The 25910-nt window shown below is 36.0% G+C and overlaps 1 protein-coding gene across 44 annotated transcripts in view; it reads left to right on the top strand.

The window, feature by feature from the left end:
- Positions 1 to 25910, top strand: part of QKI (QKI, KH domain containing RNA binding) — a 449819-nt gene that overhangs the window by 89030 nt on the left and 334879 nt on the right. For all 44 annotated transcript variants that reach the window (XM_072035850.1, XM_072035847.1, XM_072035848.1 and 41 more), the window contains one exon: positions 17344 to 17487. In XM_072035850.1, coding sequence (XP_071891951.1) covers positions 17344 to 17487 — 144 coding nt within the window. The remainder of the gene's footprint in view (positions 1 to 17343; positions 17488 to 25910) is intronic.

Below are 25910 nucleotides of genomic sequence, written 5' to 3'. Positions count from 1 at the left end.
TAATAATGATTAGTAGTAGTTTTTGCTTCTTAATAAGCTGTATTGACCCAAAAGTGTGGTCAAATTAATACCTGTGCCAGTTTGAAAAAGAGAGAAGGGGAAAAGGATGTGGCTGTGTGGTTAGTAAGTAGGAGGTCAGCACCTGTTGGTTGGCAGAAAATCTGATTGTGTTGTCTGTTGCTGAATTGCATTTTGATCAAAGGGATTGTGCTTGTGCTTTCCTGATGTTGAGGAAGTGTTTAGAATGAGGGAAGCCACCTTTCTTCTAACTCTCTAGGATGAGAGCAGAGTGTGTGGTTGTGTTTGTGCTCAATTCATACACTATACTGTGTTATTTTCTAAGATGGATGAAACCTTTGTAGAACACAAAAAAGCATGTACATAATGTCCTTTTCTTCCTGGCCTTTGGCTTACTACAGGCTTTTGTCATTCAGTAGTATATTAATTTAAACTATTAAACTTTTGGGCTTATTTTTCTTTGGGGGCAGGTAAGCATGTATAATGGATATTCTGACAAAATAGAAGATGCGTTTGAAACTTAACTTCAGAAGAGTAGAAGCAATTACTTTATTTTTGTAATAAATTAGTGCCTGTTTCTGTTGATGCTCTGGAATCTATTGAAATTATTCACTTTAAGTGCCTTTGCACTTGGTTAACTCATCAAGGATTTGCCTTTATTTTTATGGCTTCGTACTGTAATGGTGTTCTGTGTGGTTCTTGTCTCCCTCCAGTTCCTGTGTTTGTGTGCTGAGATCATTTGATCTAGTAGTTCTATTTTATTTCGAGGAATCAACTTTAATTCATTAAGTTAATACTTACTGTTAATTCTGTACTGGGTGACAAATTTGGGGAGTCTTCTGTTTTCTTTGTCACATTGAAATTTCATTGTTCTAATAGCAATTAGCTGTGATTAATTTACTTTGCATTAGTATTTTATTATTTTTTTTGCGTTCTTCTTGACCTAGTTATTTGTTTACAAATAAATTTGTTTATTTGTTAATGAAACGAATGGAACTATCTCAGGAGGAGAGAGTAAACTGAGAACCAAAGTTATTTAAATACAGACTTGTATAATCACTAAGATTAAATTATTTTACTTTGAGAATAAACTTTCTAATTTAAAAAAATTGCAAAAAAAAAATATGCAAGTTTAGAGTTAATATTAAGTATGTTAAACTTTTTCTGAACAGTACCTTTTTATATAGCATTTAGAAATGTTATATAAAATGCTTTGTGCTTTGCTCCACTTAGCACTGTAATACTGAACTGACTGTGGGTCCCTCTCGATGAAAAGTACAATAAATTATGGACAACAGCATTATGCAGTATTTATCCACTGCTTAACAGCATTACTGTAATACAAATCTAAAGCAGACAATACAAAGCTCACATAGCCCATTCCTTAAAGAACAACAAGAAACTCAGAAAAACAGCTTAAATGTAAAAGTAATTTTGTTGAGAACATTTTAATTATTGGGTGAGTTTTTAGATGCAGAGCAAATCAATTAGTATATAAACGGGTTAAAGTGACTCTGAAATTTAGCTCTTCAGTTAACTTTAACTGTACGGAACCTCCTACCCTGTTTGGACAGCACAATACACTTGTTAACAGAACATATTCAGGATGTAACATAGTGTCTGTTTAACAACAGTATTCTATGGAAAATGAGTTTGTAACGTCAGTCAACCAGTTTGATTGTTTTTCTCCAAAAGACCCATTTTCCTGAAGAAGAAGTCAGGCTTTCCTCAAAGCTAACCACTATTTAAGCAGTAGGATGAGAATCACAGCCAGTAATCTGCTCAGCAGTATCTTGTCATTAAGATAAAGCCTGTCTGCAGTCGTTTCATGAGGACAGCTGAGTGCAGAATTAACTCTGAGCATCACTTCTGGTGTCACCCCTTTCTAGTCCAAAATGCAAGGCATTCTCGTGATGTTTCTTTAAATGTTAAAATTCCAGAACTTAGTACTGCAGAAGAAATCACTGTGTGAAGAAATGAGAGAGCATGAATAACTGAGTGGCATGTTAATTATTATCATTCTGTTAGTACAAAGCACTCCTAAGTGATTACAAAAGTTTTTTTTAAAAAAAGTCTTACATAATAGGGTAGTATTAATGCTGCTGCATGATGGGTATGGAAATGGGGATAGTGAAACCCAGCTGATGTTCCCTGTGTACGTTTTAAAAGAAATGTTGGGATTGTAAACACAAATTAAAAGATGGTAGAATTAAGATTTCTTATTATGATCTTTTTGTACAAATGAACTTTTTTTTTGAAGTTCATCACTATACCATGAATGATTTTAATTTTTAAATAAATAGGATGTTAATTTCTCAGGTGAGCAACTGAGATTCAGTATTTGTCAATGAAAATTTTGATTGCTTTGGATGATTAAGATGAGGTGAATGGAAACTGAGTTTTCAGATTACTTGGCATGTTAGTAGAAACATATGCAAAATAGCTTTTAACATTGAGCAATACTTGAGCCCAGCACATCTAGAGAGTATTATGCCTGGGAGAGCATGGGGCTCCCTCATCCTTCTGCCTGTTGCGAGTGGCTTGCTGCCTCCTGCTGCAGGCAGGCTGTGCCTCTGCTTGAAGGTGTGACTGACAGCTGGCAGCTTCCCACAAGGGGATATTCCTGTGCCCTCCTTTGTGCTCAGTCTGCTGCTTCTGGGATGTGTCACTGAGCCAGTTCAACTTGCTAAGCAGGCAGAAACTTAATCTGACAGCGGTAGTTTGCTGCTGTGTTGAACTGGCCCTGGAAGGGTTTAGAGCTTTTGCTAGTACAAAGAAGAGGGAAGAAACCCTTCCACAGAAGAAAACAACAAAACAAATTTAAAAAAAAAATAGTTACAAGTTGTGATTTAGAAAAGTTTTTCTCAGCTTCACTACAAAATATCAGCGTTCAAGTTCATAAGCACAGACACTGCATCTGAAGTTTGCAATACTTATTTAAGGAACATCTTATGAAAGTGTTTGGCGTATGGTTAGCACCACATTTCCTTGTTGGCATAAGAGGTGATTTGAATCTAATTATTCAGGATACAATTCAGCTGCCTAGATGCTTGAGATTCTTCTTGCCATCCCTGCTGGAATCAGGAGTGATTCGGCCACCTGCTCCATTACACATCTTTGAGGAATTCTTCAGGGCAGATTTCATCCCAAGAGTAGAAATAAGAAAAATGATGGATGTAATCATATCAAAACTGGTACCCCATTTTTCATCAAGGAATGTTTGTTTGATATTTTTGCATTTTTTTAAAACTTCAGAGTATGAACAGTTTCTTTATCGCTCAGAAAGCTGTTGGAAACTAGTATCTAGCTCTTTTCTTTTGGCTCCTAAAATTAGTAAAGCAAGCAATGTGTTGATATAAAGTTGTTCATTATAAGTCTTCTGATTTTAAAGGTAAGGTAACTTTCTTATGGTCTTCAACAGAGGTCAAGAGAAAAGTTTTCCTTCTGATTTTTTAAAAATTTTTGGCTGTTCTGAAAGTAGTTCAGTGCAATTTTATAACCATATCTCAAACTTTTCTATTATATTGAGGGTTAAGAGGTGGTACTTTTCAATTTTCATGGCACACTGAGGTTAAATTAACAAGCCCAGTCTGAATTTCTGTTAAAAATGTTCTGTAGCAACATCCTTGTATACCTTTGTGCAGAGATCTGGAGTGAGCAAAATTTTACTTTTCTTGATAAAAGTTAAGAAGTTCCTGGAAAGTTTTTAAGGAGGTTTAGCAATCAGGTATTATTGTAAAATGTTAACAGCATGAGAATGTGGGTAGGAGCACTTCTCTTTTCTAGAAGTGCATAATTATTTTGTTACTCAAGTAAATGAGGGTTTGACATGACTGTCTTGTCATTTTATAACATTGTCTTCACAGTATAATCCCTTAAGCCCTTCACCAAGGTTTATGCAGAGGAATCCCTACTGATATTAGCGACACAAGTATGTATTAGGAGATGAATTCGATTTTTCAGTGTTCTTCAATTAGCGTCTTTTATGTCTTATCTTTGAGGAACCAGTGGAAGCCAAAGAGACAAATGGGTTAGATCTAGGGTTGGATTTTCAAGCAGAGGCGGAGTCCCTGGACTCTGGAAGTGACAGACAAATTGAGATTATGGAAGCAGAGATGTAGGTATGTTAGCATTAAAACATTGGCTCTAAGCAGCTCTATTTATTGTCATAGCTTCAAAAGGTCAATTTGCTAATACATTTTTTCTTTTCATATTTCTTTCTCCTTCTTTTACAGTGCTGTGAATTCACTTTGAAGTAGAAGAAAATCAGTCATTTCTAATTTTTTTAAAAAATACATAAAATAATGTTGCTTCATCTGTTTCTTAGCCTTTTGACATAAACGAGTGAAAAACTGGTGGAATTCTTCATTTGACTATTCAGGAATAGTACCTGAAGAAAAGCAAAGTACTGTTCTGTCATTTCTTGACCTTCATGGTTTGATCAACATTGTTTCTGTGTGGAGCTGTCACAAAAGAGCTGGAGCTCTAGGGTGTTTGTGTGAGGATGAGCTTAATGGAGAAACTGATCAATTTAGCACTGAGCTCAAATTATTGAGGAGGGGAGTACTCATGCATTGACCAGATTTGCTATGCAAATCAGCAATCAAAGCTAAGCAAGACAGAGAGGAAATAAAACAAGGATTTGAGAGAAAAAAATGCTTGAAGTTCAGTAAAGACAGATGCCACAATAATCTGCGGTAGTTATTTTTAATGAAAGTTACACGATAGTACTTCAGAAGAGGAAGGCGTATGTTGAAAATGTAAAATTATACTGACAATGTAAGAGCTGATCATGTTCTCCATTGAATACAAAAATATCATTTGTTTTGTGTGCGTATATATATATATATATATATATATATATATTTGCTTTTACTGGGGCTAGTGAGTAGTGCTACATTGATTGCACCATTGAAGATTCAGTAGCTATAAATGGCAGTCCAAATTGCAGTACAGAAGGGTTGTTTTCTTCCCCCTTCTTAACTATCAAAAACAATCTCTAAAGAAGTACTCGGAAGTACTATGCTGTGTAGACCAGAAGACAGAGGGAAAGCAACGAACTGATATTTTTTTATACAGCTGATAGCATTTCTGTGTATACAATAGAACGGTTATTCAGAAACATGGAACGGCTCTGCTATTTCTTCTATGTTCTCAAATAGATAATCCATAGATTTAGAAGACACCACCTTTGTGGTCATTGCACAGATGAAATTGAAAGATACGTATGAGTGGATAAGGGAAAACCAAGCAGCTCACCTTGAAGTTGGACATGCAGCTTCTCAAAGTGCTATTTATACATTTCAACCAATCACTCGGAATTGCAAAAAGCCTCTGGTCCTAGATCAAAACAAAATAGGAACCCATCTCCTCATCTCTTCCTTGATCTCTGGGCTAGAGATGCCTCCAGCACTCTGTATTTTGCTGTTTGTTTTTTTTTTTAATCTCTTGGGCAACAATCTGCCTTCCTTCCTAACAGATCAAGTGGACAGTGAAGGAGGAGCTCTGGATCTGGATTGTCCTTTCCTGGACAAGTGTTCCAACCACTGCACTGTTACATTATGTTTTTGTGAAGCCGCAACTTCTTTCTTGAAGCAATTTTCTTAAACTTGCTCTGCCTTCGGTAGTTTTGAAAAGCGTTGTCAGATTAGGTCCTTTTTGGTGTTAACATTTTCAGCTCTCCTGGTTTGAGAACTTTAGATGGAAGATGGGTATCAGACTTCCAGTTTAAGACAATTTTGCTTTCTAGTATGCACTTTAGTAGAGTTTTAGGCACCTTGGTAAGTTTTCTGGTAGAATAGAGAGACAAATTATAGTTAAGCAGAAATTTTTGTTAGGGTGGTAGTTTGATGCTTGAATCTACCTAAATCAAAATTTACTGTTTACTTACTTATATTGTACAGGACTTCTAATGAGCCTTTTCAGGAACGTAGTGACGATAGTACTCGAAACGATGTGTTTAAAAATGAAGATAGAAATGGAATAATAGTCCTAATCAGAAAATCCACCATAGCAAGGGTATGACTTGGTGTGCTAGTCTTCTTCCTGAGCAGAAATACAATTGTCGATTAAAATGTAACACAACTAGAGGAATGATTAAGTAAAAACTGTGATTTGTAAGAATCTTAATATACTTTAAAAACATATTTATTATTATATGTTGATAATACTTCAAGGAATAGCTTCTTGGGATGTAGGGGGAATAACTGGTTCATAACTGGAATATTTTTTGATATGTTGTCTTTTTTTTTTTTTTTTTAACATCCTGTCAATTATTGGTAGAATAAAACACTCCTGACTAGGTTAAGTTTGCTACTTCATGGTGATTTTAAATATCAGTATTAAAAATTGCATTCCTCTCTTCAACACACATACGCAAACATTGTGTTTATGCTGTATGCATTTTGCATGCTAAATTCTCACTAAATTCTCCCATATCCCTGAGGATATGCATACATTCCAAACTTTTTACTTTCATCCCCAAGAAGAGAAATCAATGTAAAATAATTCAGCACAATTTCAAGATAATGATAATTGTGCCCATTCTTAAAATCTCTGCTTCCATATATAGCTCTTATTGTTTTTGATGAAAGTAAGAAAACATAGTATTTTGAAATCAGGGCAAAACCTAAAAACAAAAATTCTATTAATGCAACAGAGCTCAGTTTATGGAGAAAAATAAAATTTGAGCTATAAAAGATAGAGAATGTTTCTGTGAAAATGGAATACTTGCTGGTGCCTTGAAGTCCTGAAGGCAGATACCTTGTTTTGGAATTCAGATCACAATGACTTATGAAGGAAAACCAAATCACTGAATATTGAACATTGCAAACGTACATTACCTACCCAAATTAATTATTGTTGAAAGAAAAATTTTATATTTGGTTATTTAATTCACTTTTGAAGTGGAAAGGGTTTGCCATTGTTTTCCTCATACATTAAATGGTCTGCCATTGGGGGGAGAAATTGGATGAAAAGCTTGACGTGAGAGGTCATAAATAATGTGGGTAAAGGAGCTGAAACTGTATTTTTTCATCTTTTCAGTACAGAGGAGACAAAAGTGCAATGAGCACTATTAAAAATTGCTACTAGCCTGTTGCTGTCCAGCAGCTTTATTTCACATTAGGTTGAAAGCTGCAATGTCTTAAAAATCAGAATAAGGAGAGGCATGGAGATTCCATATTTCTAGAAGATTATGGTCATAAGTCCCTTCTGGGTAAGTTGGGCTTGGTGGTGTTTGCAGTGTTGTCTTACAATAATTCAGTTGGGTTGAATCCAGTTGGGTTGTTTGCTGAGGAAATGGTCCTTTACATATGACTTGTGTATGTAAAGGAAACCCAAGAGTATCACTCTATATTAACCCTAACTGATTAGAAAAACTTTGCATGTTTACTGTACTCCTTCGAATTTTAAACTGCTGTTGGGCTGATAATATGTGTTCTTTGAGGCCTATAAACAAGACCGTAAAGCTGTGAAGAACCAAGTGACTCCTCTGTAATGACAGGACTGCGTGAGTCACTAACTCTGCTACTTAAATGTACAAAATTATCTACAGCTTCCATGTAGAATCCGTAGATCCATTGCAGTTTTCTCCAGCTTTTATATGAATTATATGTTCTTGATAGTATTTGTGTAAGGAACCAAGAGTGTTTCAGCTTCAGATAGCTGTAGCTTATAAAACCGGTATGCGACTTCACCAGTTTGCTACCCTGCTTGCAAGAGATGTGGGAGGTGTCGAAGTTAGGATACAAAGGCATAGACAGATCTTCTATGCAAAGTGCCAGTTGTAACACTGTTTTTGGAGTTTGCTGTTTTGACACTGATTCTGTGTGTAACATGTCTGTGGGTTTGTTTCATACACCTACCCACTCTATTGTTGGTAAGTGCCCATTTTGATGAGGCTGCATGGTTCGATGGTCTAGGGAAGTGACCAGTCTCACAGTGGCTAGGAAAAAAAAAGCTTGGGGAAACATAACGAAAAGAAAATGAAGTCAATTGTAAGGGGATCCCTCTGCTCCTTTTTCCTGGATTATAATGGCTCTATCATTATGGCCTGACACTCACCATCATTTCAGCATCTTAAGATAAGTGAATGGTTGGAGGAGGTAGTTTCATATCTGTGAAATAAAGGGAAAAGGCTCATGCTTCTTTTTTTTCATTGGTGTCTTGATTTTAGATTGGCTTCTCTTTTTTTCATTGGTGTCTTGATTTTTAGATTGGCTAAGCTGTCATGCAAAACTGTATCCTAAGTTAATGTTAATAATTATTCATCCTAAAATTGTAACAGGCTCCAGTTCTGTCAAGAGTTTCTGTTGCACTTGACAGTGCAGCTCATTCCACAGATCCTTGCTGTTGTTTTTCACAGCACCACAACTTTTGAGGCAAACAGGGAGGAAGAATATACTGAAGAGTGCACTTGTTGCCTGTTTCACAGCAGATTACCCTTTGGAGCACGAAGTTTTCTGCTAGCTCAAGCAGTTCTTGTACAGCTAGAAAAATGCAGAGCAGCAGTGGTTGGAGAGTGCTGGCTTGGTCATCAAGGCATCCTCTCTGGTCGGCAGACAGTCATTACTGGAGCAGCTCAGTTGTGTCATGAAGCCACAGCTTTAAAAAGATCCAGTGTGGTATTTCATGCATGTAGGAACCAGTTTGATTGCAGAGCAGATCTGAACTTGGGGAATGCACTTGGTTTCAATTTGTTGAGCACCACGTCTGTGTCAAGGCTTAGAGAGACCTAGGACAGAATCCTATTCTATCCATTTAAATATTAGGTTGTTTCATGCCATTGTGCTATTTTTAAAGTACTTAGAATATTTTTAGGTAATGGCCTTTAACAGTGTTTGACAGATACTGGCTGGTTTAATGCAATGGAAGATACCCGCTTTTTAATCCAGAATTGTCTTGAAGGGGGCCTACTGTAGAAGACTGATGGATAATTAAAGACATAATAATACTAACTTGTCTGCCATTCAAATTAATAGTGAGTATGTGACTGCATTCATTTAAACAAATAATCTTTTGCTTCTTTCTGAGAGAGCTTCCATCAGAATTTTTAGACATGAAGTAAGTTACTGTTCTCCTTGGCCAGGTGTTCCTCCTTCAGTATTTCTTTTGTTACATTATGTTTTTCAGCAGCTTTCTGCTTTTGAACTGCCATCATTAGAAACTCAGTAGGAGCAAAAGTCTATGTTAATTTGCCTGACTGTAACTGCACAATTAAAGCAGTTTATCAGCAGGGGTTAGGACAATCAGTGTGTTCCGATGCTTCATGTTATAAAAATTACTTCTGTTGTTCAAACAGATACTGTAATTAGTGCATCATTTTCAACTGGTTTTCTGCAGGGCTGGCTTGGAGTTTCATCTGATGAAAACCTAAGTGCTGATTTCATATGCAGGCATCTTCTAAAGTAACAACTTGACTGAAATATTAATGTCAGGAGTATATCATACAAGTGCACATCTTTATACAGGTTTGGAGTGGGGTGTTTTTTTTTTTTTCCAGGGTATTTTTTGTTCACCAGTCCTATCAAAATTTACTCAGATTTACTGACAAAATCAGAGGAGAAAGAGAAAGGCTATTAGGTGGACCTCCATGTTTGTAAATATTATTACATGCTAGCATTTAATACCTTGCTTTTATGTATATGAACAAGTTGCTTCATGTCAGATAATAAAGGTAAGAGTATTACGTGGGCTTACAAGTAATGAGCTTTCACATGGAGTAGTTTCATGAGAATGGTGAGCCAGTCTTTAAGTCGCTTTAAGTGTTCAAAATATGCTCCCTCATTTTCCACCTCCCTGAATTATAGCACCGACCTGGTGTTGACACTCAGTAGTCTAGTTCCTTATGATCTTCTTCAACTTACTTGTATATCAGAAAATGGGGAGGAGGGGGGGGGAAGTGGGAGCATGTTGGCTTGGCTCTTTGGCATGGTGCTGGGGCCAGCCCCAGTGGAGGGAGCAAGAGAAACCCCCTGGTAAGGGGAGTGAACCTTTTTAAGATGTTAGGTTGGTCACAGAAGGACGTAAGGCAACAGTAGATGACAAAAATTATTTTTGTTTTGCATGAGCTAGAGCTCTCATGAATACTTATCAGCTGACATGGAGTGACTTTTATATCTGACGCTTCTAAGTATTTATTCTTATTTACTTCTACGTATTTATTCCTTGCATAATGTTATAAAAACCATCTGTCTTCTGAATGTTCATTTTCAATGATCTCTTTAAAAAAAGCTCCAAAAATGAAGTACTGTATATGAGGTTGGCAGAAAAAAGTATTTCAGTGTTGGGCAACATAAGAGCAACAAGTCTTGTGGCCCTGAAGGGTTGGGACTAATGAGTAGGTTAGGGAAAAAATTCTTCTTAGATTGCTCTGGCTTGGTTTTACCAGTTTGACTGTGTTGACAAAAGCTCATTAAATAACGCGTAACCGGTACAGAGTGGTTGAGCAGTGTTACTCTGCTGAATGACTCGTTAATTTAAACCTAACATTGCATGGCTATAATGAATATTAACTCTTAAAAATGCGAAAACCAGAGCAAGACTTGAATTCTCTTACAATGAATGAGCTTACTGATTTGTCCCTTTTACGTTAATTTAACTTCTGTTTTAAAATTGCTTTAAATCAGCACATGAACATTTTTGTACGTTCACACAGTTTCTTTTTCTGTTTTTCCAGTTATTTTTAAAACATGTATTTGTGGAAGTTTTCATTATGGAAAAAAAAATGTTCCTCTTGAACTACTGTCAGTTGTAATGTACCTATCGCACAATTAGGCAAAATATGGTGTGGTAATTGTACTAGATAGCTAAACTTCTCTCTACATCTTACTACCTCTATTCAACTGTGAGAAGTGGTTGAGTGATTGGACTGACTCTTACATCTTAGAATAATTGTAATTAAACTTCTTAGAATGTCACTGAATTAAACCTTGCATGGTTTAAAGGAATAATGCTATTCTGATGCCTTTTAATTTTAGCATTCAATTTGACATTGCATGCAAACATTCTTCAGTTGTGCTTTAGTTTTTCCATATTTTTTTTTGTAAGTCAGTAGGGAGAGAGCAGCTTGTTGTAATTAAATTGTGTTTCTACCATCCAATAATCTATTGCTTCAGGAGAAGTGAGGATACTGAGGTACATTCGCAACATTCCCCTGTGCTAGTGGCTTTATTTATTTAAAAAGCCTCTGCTACTGAGCTGTGTTTGGATTTTCTAATGACCAACAGTGCTGGAATTTGTGTGAATTATATTGGAAAAACTGCACAGCATGGGAGTTGTACTTTTTTAATGCTATGGGCCATAGCTTTCTAAAATGAAAGAAAAGTAACCCTTGTGGAAAACTTTCTGCTTGTTTGTTTTGATCACATTGCATTCTTTCGTTGTTGTTTAATATATCCCTGCCTGTTTATAAACAGATACAGGAAAAGTATTTGTTTTCAGTTTTTCAGTTTTCTTTAATGTCATTTTAACAGCTGGAAATGACAGGATTCTATTTCATTAGGGTTTTTTTTTAATTAATCAACTTCTTTCTGGTTGATGGGCCATACTTTAGACATTTGTTGTGAGAAACAGTTTGAGTTTTTAAAATGTGCTTAATGAAAATATTCTGTGATTTGGGGCCTTCTTTCTCATATTTCCTCTTTCTTTCTCATATTTTCCCCTTTCACTGTTTTGAATCTCTTGAACAATTTCAGCCAGGCTTGACAGACACTTCTTTCTTTTGGGTTTAAAGTTCTGTGAAAACTATTGGGTAGGTAGAGGAGAGGCCTAAATTAATAACCCTGGTTGAGGGACGGGATATGACAAGTTTTCAGTCATCTGTTTTGCTTAGTTTACAGTTAGCTAGTTATCTGTGGTCGCTTCTTTTTTTGGTCAGATCAATAGCAGAGGTACTATGAAGGAAGCTTTGGGATGGGATATGAAGATACAAGTATAAATGGCCTTGAAGTATTGGGATCCAGGAGGAATAAGGCCGTGACTTGGAATTACTATTGTAAAGGTGAGGTTTATGGAAAACAGGATGGAAATCAACAGGGAGAAGGACTTCATTTTTAATATTAAAGCTTGGCTGTTTAGATGCAAATCAGGTGCATCCTCTGCTTGCTTTTTATCTCCTTAACAACAACAACAAAAAAAATCAAAGCATAACAACAACAAAATCCTCCTCCGCTCCCCCAGAACAAAACCTCTAACCTTTTCTCTTTTATGATTTTTGTGGAATGAAATTTCAACAAGTCGTAGAAAGAAAATCTTTTTAACTACTTGACCCAGTGACCTTACTATTAAGTTAAATATTGAACAGTTTCTTTAAGTCCATTATTGTGTACAGGTACCCTGAGGATAATGAGTGTATACTCACAGGCAACAGAAGGAAAACAAAATCTGTTTACAGAATTAGGCCATATTTAAGGATACTGAAATTTCTGCCAGACAAGGAACACAGTGAAATTTCATCTGCCAGTTATATTACTCTTAATGTTCTTTAATTTAGCAGACAAGATAGTTTGGTTGTAATTAAGCTCTTCTAATACTGTTGTTCCCCAAGCTTGTGGCATAAATCATTTTATTCTCTAATTTCCTGCATCTTTTCTATCTCCATTTTTCCTGTATAATTCTTACATAAACAATTTCAGGGATGCAGCAGAACTTCATGCTGTAAATTACTTGTTGTGTACATTATGCAGTTTTGAATATATGTAATTGAATTTATTTTCCCTCAGTCTTTTATTCAGGTTTTCTGGTTTTCATGGTGCTATTTCTTTCTTCTATGTATGTTCCCGTCCTGCTGTGCTAACAAATGTGTTTTGGCCCAAAGTAACTCTCAAGGCAATTCCTATTACTCCTTATGGTTTTTAACTCTGGACAGAGCTGGCAATGTGGCTGAATCACTTTGTAGTGCTGCTGAAGGATGAGAGGCAATGGGCACAGACTGAAATACAGAGAAGTTCTATTTAAACGTGAGAAAAAAAAAGGCTTTTTTTTTTTTTTTTTTTTTTTTTTAACTATGACTGGAAGTCAGACATTGCATCAGGTTGTCTGGAGAGGCTGTGGAGTCTCCAACTTTGGAGATGCTCAAAATGTGGCCCTCAGCAACATGCTCTAGTTGACCCTGCCCTGAGCAGGGTGTTGGACGGGGTGATTGCCAGGCATCCCTTCTGACCTCAGCCATTCTGATGCTTCAAGTTATTGGGTTTGTCTCAGCTGCAATTCAATTCAAGGTAGCCACCATTTCCAATTTCTTTCTATTGTGGTTTAGCCTTGTCAGGCAGCTCAGCACTGCCCAGCCCATGGTCTTTGTCCCCAGAAGAGATGGGGGAGAGAATTGGAAAGGTAGAAGTGCAATAACTCATGGGTTGAGAGGAGGGGAGTTCACCAGGTGAAGCAATACCTGGGGTACACAAGCAAATCCAAGCAAGGGATCCCCACGCTGCTTCCCATCGGCAGGCAGGGGTTTGGCTGCTCCCAGGCCAGCAGGGCTCAGCATGCTGAGCGGCTCCTCAGGGGGACAAACGCCATCACTCCCAATGTTCCACCTTCCTCCTCCTTTTCTCCAGCTGAGCACGGTGCTTCATAACGTAGGACATTCCTTTGCCCAGGCTGTCCTGCCTGTGTCCCCACCAGCTCCTGGAGCACCCCCAGCCTCCTCACTGGCAGGGCCGTGCCAGGAGCAGAAGGGTCCTGGGCTCTGTGTGAGCACGGCTCTGCAACAGCTGAAACATCAGGGGGTTATCGCCAACATTTTCATCAAAAACACAAAACACAGCTTTGTATTGTTCCTCTATGAAGAAAATCAAACGTCTTAACCAAAATCTATGACACTTTCTACAAAGTTTCACAGTGAGCAACTCCTAGTCATTTCCTCCTGATCACTGTTGCATCACTTTTTCCCAAAAAACAATTCCAGAACCAAACTCAAAATAACCCTTAAAGTCTCAGACCATATTTTACAAGTCTCAAGATGAACACCTTCCAGACAGAATTCCAGATAATACTCAGTAGACCCTGGTTCAGCCTTTTACAGGACTGGGATGTTTTTAAGACAAATTGCATAAAGGCAACTAGTTCAATTTAAGTAATTGTTTTACTTGAGAGAAAATATATTTTCCCAACATCTCTTCAGGGTTTAAAAGGGAGAATACGGTAGCATAAAAAGTTGCACCGCTTAACTGCAAGTTCTCTCTCCTCCTACGAGCCTAGCCCTGCCATGCATTTTGGATCTGACTTCCTGTTGGAATTAATGACTTAGTGTATATCTGAATTTCCTGTGTTGTTGTTTGCTTGTTTGTTTGTTTTTAAAGGAAACATACAAGTTAACCCACAAACCATTTGTGCAACTTTACACTAGGCTCCTAACAAAGCAAATGACAGACATTTGCAGAACAATTAACCCACTAGGAAGCAATTTGTGGAACACAATTGGAGCAGTAGAAGGACTCTGAGCCCAAGTGTATTGAGACAGAAGAAATTATAAGCCTGTTCCTGACTGTTCCTTTTTTTTTTTTTTTTTGACTAATTGTTTTTTCGAAATACATCCTACAGACTTCCATTCTCCTTAAACTTTCCTTCCGTCTCACCATTTAACTTGAGAAATGGTAACAGTCATGTACGTGTTCAGTTGTCATCCTACTGGTAGTTGTGCGACTGTGTTGTGAGGTCTGACCTGACAGTGCACGTGATTATTGACCTAAAACAGTGTGTTACACCTAAGAATAAATCATGGGGTGTGCAAGTCTTACGAATACATGACCTACAGTATAATCTGTGTATTATGGTACATACAACTTGTTAAAAACTAAACAAACCCAACACTACGACAACAGAAAACTATTTATGCTACAATGGAATAATTTGAAGTACAGCATCAATACTTGAGCCATTGTTAGTCTGAAATTCTCCAATACCGAATCACAGAGAGGCAATCTACTTCCTATTATATATTGAAGTATTTTTTGTTTATTCTAAAAGTTATAAGTCAGGCATACATGCACTGGAACAATGTTTTATTTTTCTTTGTTGAAAGGTAGTGAGACTTTGCATTGTGCTATTTTCATTGTAAAAGAAATCATTGGAGCACAGCAGGCCCCTTTCTTGGCCCATTGTCTACAAGTATTGCATTGGTCACGCTGTAGGTAGCTAAAACTGCATTTAGATATCCCCTCTTTTTTTAGGAAAAAAATGCCTATTTTATGTGGGGGTAATTCTCCTTGTCATTTGTCCATCTTACTCTAATATTTTTGGGAGGTGTTACGGTTGTGCAGGTTATCATGAATTTGTTATGTTAGTACACCTGTACCTTTTCCATTTTTTGTGTCAGCTCGCTAGCTGTTCGTGCAAGAAGAGAGCAGAATGTTCTTTGCTGTGCTATGTTCTTTGCTGTGCCTTCTGCTGGTTTAGGAACCTTATCTAATTAATCTTAATTTAACAGAATACTTTTCACTACCTCGTATGAATATAGCTTGTCACAATTTTAAAATAAAATAACTCACTTCTGCTTCAGATTTTTTCTTTTTTAAATTAATAGTTTAAATAGTAATAGTGGAGTTTTGTTCATGACTGAGTGAAATAAGCTGTGAATGCCTAGCGGTAGATAGTTCCTTCAGAAATTAAATTACAGCAAGGAACTTATAACTCACCTGCACTTTGTGTCAGGATCTGTTTTATAAATGAGGGTTATTTTTCTCTTATTCATTTTTCAGCTTCTGAAATTCAGAGATTTTATAGCTACCATTGTTTAGAAAGTTACTTGGGATAACATTTCTAAGATAATCAAAAAGACTGTTCTTAAAATAAAAAATCACAGTGGTTGGTAAAGGGAACTTGTATACGTACACGTGTTACAGGGAGAATAATGAAAAGAAATTTCCTCCAAAGTACAGATTTTTTACATAAATTTTCCATACTCTTCTCATGATTTTCCATTTTTATTCTTGTCTATTTCACAAAACATTTCAGACTTAAAGCAGATGAATTAAAGATAGAACATTCTAAGGAACAGTGCTCCTTCACGTATTTATGAATATAAAGTACTTCATATATTTGCTGGTATTAAATCTTTCTGATTTCCTGGAGGAATTTTAATGAAAGGACATGTTTACAATTAACGTCACTGGTTTTAATTTTTTTAGATGCGAATTGTGGTTAAGCCACAAATATTTATTTGCCTTACAAGCAGAAGACATTTTTTTTTTTTTTTTTTTAAATTCCTGGTATTTTAACTTTAATTCAGTGGTTTTAAATAAATCTGTTTATTTAGGGAGACATTTATTTGGATTCAGATGTTGCCATAATAAACCTTTCTCTTTCTACTATAGTATTGGTTGTTTTTTTTCCCAAAAGTTGTTACACATTTTATTACATTTTAAATATTGTTGTATTTAAATTTAGCTAGCTCTATTACCTGTTTAATAAGAATGGAGTTGGAAAGTTTCTACTGGGTTGCGTTAATTCTTTCTGAAAGAATGGATGGTTGAATATGTAACTTAATTATATTGATACCTGCAGTATCAATAAAAAGTACTTCTTTAAAAAACAAAACAAAAAAAAAAAAACAAAACAAAACAAAAAAAAAAAAAAAAAAAAAAAGAACGTTTAGCATGCCCTCCCTTCCTCTAAAATTGCTGCTAAGATTTATCTTTGGGATTGTTAATGCCGTTGATGTTACAGAGGACCTGTGTAATAGTGACTGTCTTGTTTTGTGGTCTTGTGTGGACAGTATTAAAGCAGCTTTTCCATCTCCTCCTTGTCTCTGCCCTTCATCCAGTATGTGTATTTCCTTTCTGATGTTCTGTTTAATGGTTTTGAACCTTTTCTGCATGAGTATTGAAAAGCAGTTCTTGCCACTGAAGAATCACAGTCTTCACATCCTTTGGAGAGATTCAGCTGGGCTTTCTGTGTATCACATCTGTTTAACTTTTTTGAAAACATTGGGTTGCCTAACCACAGGTGTGTTCTATCTGTTTAACCCGCAGAATGCTCCAAAGAATATTGGTAGCAACTGTATTTCTGTAGTACTTTGTCTTCTTCTTTGGTGGGGAAAGGTAGTCTAAGGAAGCCTACTTGTTTTGTAGTTATCCTTAGAAAAAAAAAAAAAAAAAAGAAAGAAAATCCTCCCCAAAATACTTTCTAAAAGATATTTTTAAACCTGAGTTCTTGTTAAATAGCCACGTGAAACAAAACTGTCTCCACAGTATCAAGAAGACGTTTCCCATCTTTTGCTGAAAATGCAGTTGATACTATTCACAGAACTGAGTTTATCTACTGTTTATTTGATTGTTTTATACAGGATGTAGCAGTGCTCATACTCTGCGTGTTTTATTTTTTTAGGAAGAACAAAACCGAGGCAAGCCCAACTGGGAACACCTGAACGAAGATTTACATGTACTTATCACTGTGGAGGATGCTCAAAACAGAGCAGAAATAAAACTGAAGAGGGCTGTTGAAGAAGTAAAAAAGTTACTGATACCCGCAGTAAGTATCTGTATGCAAGTCTTTGACGTACATTTTCAGGAGTTGCTTCTGAAAAATAATTAATACTACTGCAGAGTAGCATCCTAAAGGGAAGTTCAGGAATTAGTTGTTAATAATGTAATGATCTTTAAATGTTTCATCCCTGATCGAATTATTCCTCAGAAGAGTAATTCTTTTTGGTTAATTTTATTCCTGTTTCAGATATATATACAGGAAGTTCTCATTGCCTTTAAAAAGCAGCGCTGAACTGCCACAAACATTAGCTTTTTTACCTTCTTTCTGTATACAAGGATGTTTTGCTTTAAAGCTTGTGAAATTGGACATGGTTTTATGTTCATTTAAGATTCTGATACTTTCAGAAAAGAAGGCATGTTTTCTCAGGTCATTGTATAAAGCACCTTCCAAAAAGACCAAAACCCTTCAGAAATGCAGTATCAAAAAACTTTGCCATCACTTATATTGGGGAGAAATAAATATAGTAGAACTAGAAAATGTGTTGTATTCCTTATTCCCTGGTAATACAAACTGCCTTGTGCCCAGCTAGGTGACTTGAACTTTTTTTTTTTTTTTTTTTAAAAAAAAGTTCAAAGCCTTAAAAGGCTTTAACTTTTGCAGGGACCGGAATTACCCTGCACGAGCCCTTCTCTTAGATCTTCTCTGTATTCTCACTCAAAGCGAAGTGACTCAGCATGGCAGTGTAGTATGTTCCATGAAAGTAAATTCCATCCTGTACTGTTTTTTTCCACCACTTTTGTGTCATTTTAGCATCATAAAAATGCATCTTTTTCACTGGACGAAATCTCGTCCTTATGAGAAAAAACTGAGTTTATCTTGTGAAGGAAAGTAGTAGTTGGTGTTCAGACAACCTAGTGACTTTGGGTGTTTTGTTAATAAATTAATAAAGGCTGGCTGTGAGGAAGCTTGTGGTGAGACAAGCTGTGTAAGAAAAAATACTCAGAACACATGTAGAAGTTACCAAAGATCAGGGGAAAGTCTTAATTTTTTGATTTAACAAAATATAGTAGGATGTTAAATAGGAAGTATGAAAAAGATACAATGTACATCTTTGCATGATTTCAATTTCTGAAAGCAAAAGACAACTAGAGAAAGACATTCAGAATTTATCCATTTACGTAAGAGATCTAGAGAGTGTTAGGACTGACTTTATAATCAGGTTAGAAAGAGTAACAAGAAAAAGACTTTATATTGGCAAACCTAAAACTCCTAAGATCATTCTTTAACTAGTATGTAGTGTGTAAAGTTTTTAAAAAAATCTTCCCTTTGATACATAATTAATTTTGTCAAAATTTGAGTCTTCTACTGGGTACCTTTTATTGCCAAATATATGACTGAAGGGTTATGTTAAAAATGATCCAGTAGATCACAAAAAAAGTGTATGAAGTACTAATGTGTAAACTCTGAGTGTTTGTGCTGCACTTGGTTTCTGGAACTGGTGTATGTTGTGGTAGAGTCAACCAGCTCTTTGTCTTGAAAATGCTCTCCCCTTTTTAGTTTCTTAGTCAGTTGGGGAAATTCTGTAGTACTTCTTGCAGAATTTTTAAAATTATCTTTCTGAAGGGAAATGTTATTTTTCCCTTTAGGAAAAAAACAAATTGGTGCTAACTATTGTCCAAACGCAGTGTCTGTTGGAAAACGCTTTGACAGGAATGTGTTTGTTAATTTCTTTATATATATTGTTTGGGCATAAGATATTTGAGTGGTTCTTATCCCAGCTACAGAGATTGAAGGTCTGATTCAGTTCTGAAAAGTATGTTTAATTGAAACAGGCATATGTAGTATGTACAAATGGAGTGATACATAGGCAAACTTGTTTTTTACCACTACCTGTTGTGCCATAACCAGCTGCATGATCAAATTCCAGGCTCAGACAGTTTGAGGGTTGAAAACTTCTGTTTTAGTTTAAAGTTCTCATCTTTTAATCTTTCTGTGAAAGAAATGAGAAACCTTTAAGTAATCAGGGCAAACACAGGCATTTTAATTTAAAAAAGGGAATTCTAGTTAATTGTAAGGTGGGGGAAGTTCTGTCTGTTGGAAGATTCCAAAGTTACTCTAAGAAGCATAAATGGAAAATTGGAAAGTCATTTTCACATAATAGAATATCTGCAACTATTGTGTTTTCCAAAAAAAAAAGTGAGAGGATTTAAATTGATAAAACAATAGGTGTGTATCTGTTTATTTCCATCCAACTTAACTAAAATTTGAGATTATGTAGATTAAATTCTATCTTATTCTTGCCATGTAGTGACAATGATTTCATTTTCCAAAATATACTTCAAAAAAGCAAGTATGTGGTAAAGATGGGAATGAGAGGAATTTCTTGGCACAATTGGTTCTTTTCATACTCAAGGTACTAAAAAAACTTAATGATATTTTATACCAACTGTGCACAAATAGGTATATTTCTAAAAATAGATGTCTGAAGGTACTTGAGAGAACAGGGGCTATTTCACTAGTAAGGAGGGTTTCTTCTTATCTTACAAATCTGGATCACTAGTGGTACTTTTCCTTGTGACTGGGAATTTACTAATTTCCCTTTTCACTTGGCTTGAATGTTTTACCAAGATACAGTCAAACAGTTTATCTTTAGAAATTAAAAGGATGGCTTGAAGCAGACAAGCTAAACAAGCCATTTTTCTCCCTGAGGAGAAAATCCAAAATGGTGCTTGTTTTGTTTTTTGTTTTTAATATTTAATAATTTTACAGTTCTTCGGAAAGAAAACTCGTTTTGGCTGTACTTCAAATTCTATAAAGCTAATTCTTTTCCTCTTCCCATAGTTCAGTGAAATATTGGTCATTATCTACACCTGCAAGATCTTATGGTGCTGCTTCTTTCATGTTTTTCTCCAAAGAAAAACAGGAAGAATAAAGCATTCAGTAGGCTTCTGGGATCACATTGAACTGTACTGTCCTTATGCTCTCTCTGACGTGATTCCTACAGGTTATTGATCTCTCCTCTCCGCTTTGAGAGTTTATTTGTTATTTGCAAGAGTTCAGTAAAGATGGGCAGCTCTTTCAAAGGAAAGACAAAAGATATTCTGGTTTGTACATTGCAGAAAATACAAGAAAGTGCAGTGTGTATGGAAGGGGACTTAATATATGTTATAGTTTATCAGAGTAACTTGGGTAATTATTAAAGGTTTGGAATTACTATTTTGGGTACTGGGTGGTAGGGCTAAGGTCCTATACTTGAGAAATATATGTTCTAAGAAGTGTTGAAAAACTCTTACAGCTGAATGTGTTTCCTGGATAATCCTTTTATTATGCAGATGTCCAGGTCTCATTAGTAATATACCTTTTGTATTAATTGTTTCTTCTATAGATGCATCTATAGCAGGCATAAAATTTCATGCAAGTGGTTTTTACTCCTTTTACCATTGATTCCACATTCTTCCTTTTTGAGGGAGAGATCATACACCCAGCTTCTACTCATCTATTCTAATTTGATCTGGGATCAGTGTGTTTCAAAGCCTTTGTATTGCTCTTCCCTGATAGGGGCAGCTGTTGTTTTACTTAGTTGCTGTCTCCAACTTGTCTGAAGCCAACTGCAAAACAGTTTGTGAATGCTCCCTGTCAGACTGAATATATCATTTGCCACTCCAGTAACAGTATTTTAAGATTGTAATGGGAAGGAATGTTTCAGTAGAAGACTCTATCCTTTTGTTAGTGCATATAGTTCTTGCCTGTAATAGTGATTTCAGATTTTTTCAGTCTTGAGTATCTTTTATATTTAGCTGTATGGTATGGGGAAAGGTATCTTTATTTATATTCAGCATTTCATCCTATGCAGTACTAAGTGTTTGTGCTGTAGCTGAGGAAATTAAAAATGGAGTAGGGAAATGATGCAAAATAAAGCAGTTACCAGAACACTATTGCCACACAGATGTTGACTGTGTAAATTCATGAAGAGTTCCAAATTAATTAATTGAGGGAAGCTTGAATAATTCTTACCATACAGAGTAGCTGAAGTTAGAAATTATTTTTGTCAGTCTTCGGGTCACATTTCAAGAAAAAGTTTGCAGAGCTGCAAAGCCTCAAATGTTGAAGCAGAAGCACCAAACTGGACTGAAGAGGATTGGATTTAATTGTTGTTACTGCCCTTTAACCATGTCATATTTGCTGACATGACTGTAGTTTATTTCCAGCAAGCTGTTCTGAAAGGTAAATAAATATGAATTAGTGAAACTGGGAAATAAGGGAATTAAAGCATACACTCCGTCCTCTAAATGTTTTCATAGATGACAGAGAAAAAATAGCTATGCTTAACAAATTATAGAGTAGTAAAAAATCAGAATGAGAGCAGCTGTGGAAGTACCTGAAAGTTGCCCAGGAGGCCGAAGCAGTTGCTGAGAGTGATTGATTGAATCTTCTGGAGTTAAGGTTTTACTATTGGGTGAATTTATTTTGGCCTGAGGGGCTGGTAAGGTTAAGTATGAGGTACTGCCAGAACAGTGAGAGTAGGAGCAGCAAACAGAGTTCTTAGAAGACATGTTAACCAGGACTGTACTATACGAAATACCAGCTGCTTTCAGAGGAAAATAAGCAACTTAACAGTATAAGAGCTTATGCTTCATTTTAATTTTGCTGTAATAAAAATGGCTCACAGTTACAACTGAATTCTGTATCGTGGAGAACAGGGGAAGCTCATGCTGATGATGCCTGTCCTCAGTATAAGCTGTGGTGAAGGACAGGACGGGGAAAAACCTTAAAAATAAATCTTAAGTGAAAAGATTAAAACAGGTAGTAATCCTTTGTTCTCTGAACAGTGTTATTTTCTGTATAATAGAAGGCAAAAGAATTAAGAATAAAGGAAATAGAGGACGGAAGTTTGGGGAAGAAGAGTTTGATTTTCACCTCGAAGATAGTGTTAGCCATCTCTCTGCTTTGATGAAAAAGTAATTGAATAAAAAAATCAAGTAATGAACTGTTCCCAGTAAGCATCATGGACTTTGGGAGCATGCTAGTCTTCCTTACGTTCAGTGTCTTGAAACATAGTATGCCAGCAAAAATACCAGCAAAGCACTGTATGAAGTTTTAATGCAGACAGAGCTAAAGTAAACACTGGTGACTCAGTGGCTAAACAAAAATATCTGTGTTAAATGGAATAGTCTCTTCTTCGATGGCTATTGCTTTACCTTGTGAAGAAACATAAGAGAAACACAGGACAAGCCTTTCATGGTTACACTGAATGGCTTGTTTTTGCTGAAGTGAGTCTTCTCCACAGTAGTCTGGCTCCGACATAAAAGGATTTTACGTATAGACTTACTTCTTCCAAATGTTAGCTGTACTTGTTATCAAAGCAGCAGCAGAAAGTGACATTACAGTGTTTCATCTGGTTTAATGTGTTGTATACTGCACTTTTTATTTTACTATTTTTTTTTTTCCAAATCGGAACGTCCTTTGTAGTCATGCTTGGTATGTAAGTACTGGCGGTCCTCCTTGTTTACTCCTTATTACTAGAGATGTTCCTTTGATGTTTCTATTTTTAGTCACTCCTAAATATATAAAACTCATTTTATTTATATAACAGGAGAGGAAAAAAACAAGGGACAACAGTACTGGCAGAATGTGTTGTTGCTTTCAGATGGATAAGTTAAAAGCATTTCCTTCCCAAAGACTGTATTCAAGTATGATAAAGTGGGGATCTTCAATAACTAATAAAGGCGGGGGAAAAAAGCAGATTTCTAATACCTCCCTTATAAGTATTGTTGTGAATTCTAGTTGTGATTTATTTTCAACTTCCTACAATAACCTGTAGGATGTCTTCATTTTTAACCTGACATCCTTGTGTGCTGAACTCTGCACAGCAAAAGCTAATGTTGTAGTGAAAACCAGATACAACAGAAAGAATTCTGATCATGCTTTAGTAAAATGGAGGGGGGAAAAAAAAGGACAGGAGGGGAGGAATATATTGTAGTAATGCTTTACATTATTGTCCTGTAGCTAAAATGAGCAAAAGCTTAAATTTTGAATGATATTAGGAAGATTTCATTTGTCTTAGTCATCTGAAAAAAACACAATAAATTCAGCATGCAAGTTTGACTTTGCTGAATAGCTCTTTCTAACTCACTCCTGCGTGGTATGCTGGTTTTATATTTTCGCTTTCACAAGTGAGGATGTAGCGCTGCCTTCTATAGTCTCCTGTTGAAACATCGGTCATGCTGTGCAATACGTTGTTTGTTTCTTTTAAAGTTATGAGATGAGTAAGTGATATAGTAGCATAAAAAGGACACTGCTGTCTTTAAAAGTATTTGGGAAATTCCTGCATTACATCTGTTTTGTCAGTTCAGTAGCGAGTCTCTTACAGTGCACGTCATGTAAATAAGCAGCTCTGTGCGTAAGGTAATGAAGCAGCTGAACTTCTTGGGAGTGATGGCTACATAACATGTGGTAGGCTTTCTGATGTGGAGGAGAGGTGATAGCGTATTATTTTTAGTAGTATGAAGCAGACCTAGTTTTTCCATGACAGTTTGAACCAAGGGCTGCTGCAGTCCTGCCATTCCTTAATGATTTGCTGTTCCTGCTTCCTGTTTTACATCAGAAAGCGCTGCCCTTCATCTGACCGCTTAGTGCCTCCATTTGCTGGACAGCTTAACCTTGGATTAGCTGACTTGCTGTGGGGTCAGTTCTGTTTTAGCACTGACAGAAGTGATAGAATGGGAACACACAGCCAGGGAAAAAGGGCTTGCAGTAGACCACCTTTAAATATATCTGAACTTCTGCAGAACTGTGACCAAGTGTGTCCACCTGCAGATAAGATAATCAGAAATGTGGTGTAACAGAATAGAACAGAGGAAAACAAAACAAGAAATCCTACAGAAGAGGAAAGTCCCATACTGGTAATTTCAATAGCTTAACATCGTTAATAAGAGATTTAATTGAGCAGACCTTACATAAATTCTGGAATGCACTTTAACATTCTTACTCCACTGAAAGTTTTTACTGTTGTACAAGTCTGAGTTTTAGAAGTGAGGACAAGAACCTCTTAAAATATTTCACGTATGAAGTGTTCATGTATTCTACTTGATTTGTTACTGCAGTATGAAGTTTTTGAGCTTCGGCTAGTATTGACTATTAAAGAAGTTGTTCCGGCCAGATGCAAGTGTGAAGTAGCTGTCTCCGTCATTATATACAGTGGTTAAAACTCTCTAGACCAGTAGTTTTTCCATCAACAGACATTCTTCTGTTGATAACATAATTATTTGAGACCATATTTACTGCAAGAAATTTAGGTCATTTGCAACTTAATTACATTAAATCTTGTTTAAACTGTTAAACTCCTCTTAAATTCCTCCACTCCTCTCAAGTGATCTTCACAGTACTAAGAAGAAACTAATGTTATTCATTAGAATAATTTCTGAAAGGGGATATAAAACCTGTTTTTTATATTACAATTACAAGTTTGCACTCCATTTTTACGAATATGGAAAATAATTAAAGGTAAGCGTGAGTTTATTTATGATGACCCGTGCAGGCACATTTTATTGTATATTTTTACAGATTTGGACATGTAGTCCCAATCATAAATGTGTATATATATACACACACACAAATATATCTAGTTTAATTAGCTCATGGGTAACTATACAGACTGATTCTTGTCTTCCCTAGGCTTTTCTTATGGTGATAGTAGAAAGAAGCTTCTCCAACAATTATTTCTAAGCATCTTAATGCAGTTGTTACTTTAAAACTTTTCCCAGGTATCTTTAACAGTTTATAGAACCCAGGAAAATAATTGTGCCTACCTACATCTTATGTTGAATACCCTATCTTTTTCATCTTCTCCTTCTCTTTCAAAATATTCATTGGAGATGTGTGCCACCCTCCTCTGTATTCATTTTTTTTAAAGCTGTTACAACATGTAACTGTAAAGAAACAATGGAGTGGTGTTTCTGAAAAAGGCTCTGGTAAATTTATTAAATTGCCTTCCCAAAGAGAAGTGAAAAAGTTGTTGTATAAAACTAAGTAGACACATGCTCTGCCAAAGCAGAATTATGCATAGATTGGGGATGCTAATTAGCTTCTGCATGGTTATTCTGATATTCCATAAAATGTACTTAATCTATTTGGTTTTGGTAGACATTGTGGACAGAAAGATGACATTGATGTATACTGGTAATTTATTTTGTGATATCTGTAAGTTTTTTTTATTCTTCATCCCATTTTTTTTCTCCTTGGTTACTTTATTTATGAGTATTCTTCCTGTGCATCCTCTGTTTGTTTGTTTTTTTCCTTCCATTTCTTTGTTCTTTTTTTCCTTTTTCCTGGAATAGAATTTTTAAGTCGGGATCTTCATATAAAAACTTGTTAAAGCTTGGGAGATCCAGGGGTGCTGCTTGACAGCAGGCTCAACATGAGCCAGCAGTGTGCCCTGCAGCCAAAAGGGCAAAATGCATTTTGGGGAT

Source organism: Anas platyrhynchos, chromosome 3, assembly GCF_047663525.1.
Source record: "Anas platyrhynchos isolate ZD024472 breed Pekin duck chromosome 3, IASCAAS_PekinDuck_T2T, whole genome shotgun sequence".
Lineage (NCBI taxonomy): Eukaryota > Metazoa > Chordata > Aves > Anseriformes > Anatidae > Anas > Anas platyrhynchos.
Note: the sequence above shows the minus strand (reverse complement) of the source record. Positions and strands in the feature narration are given on the sequence as shown.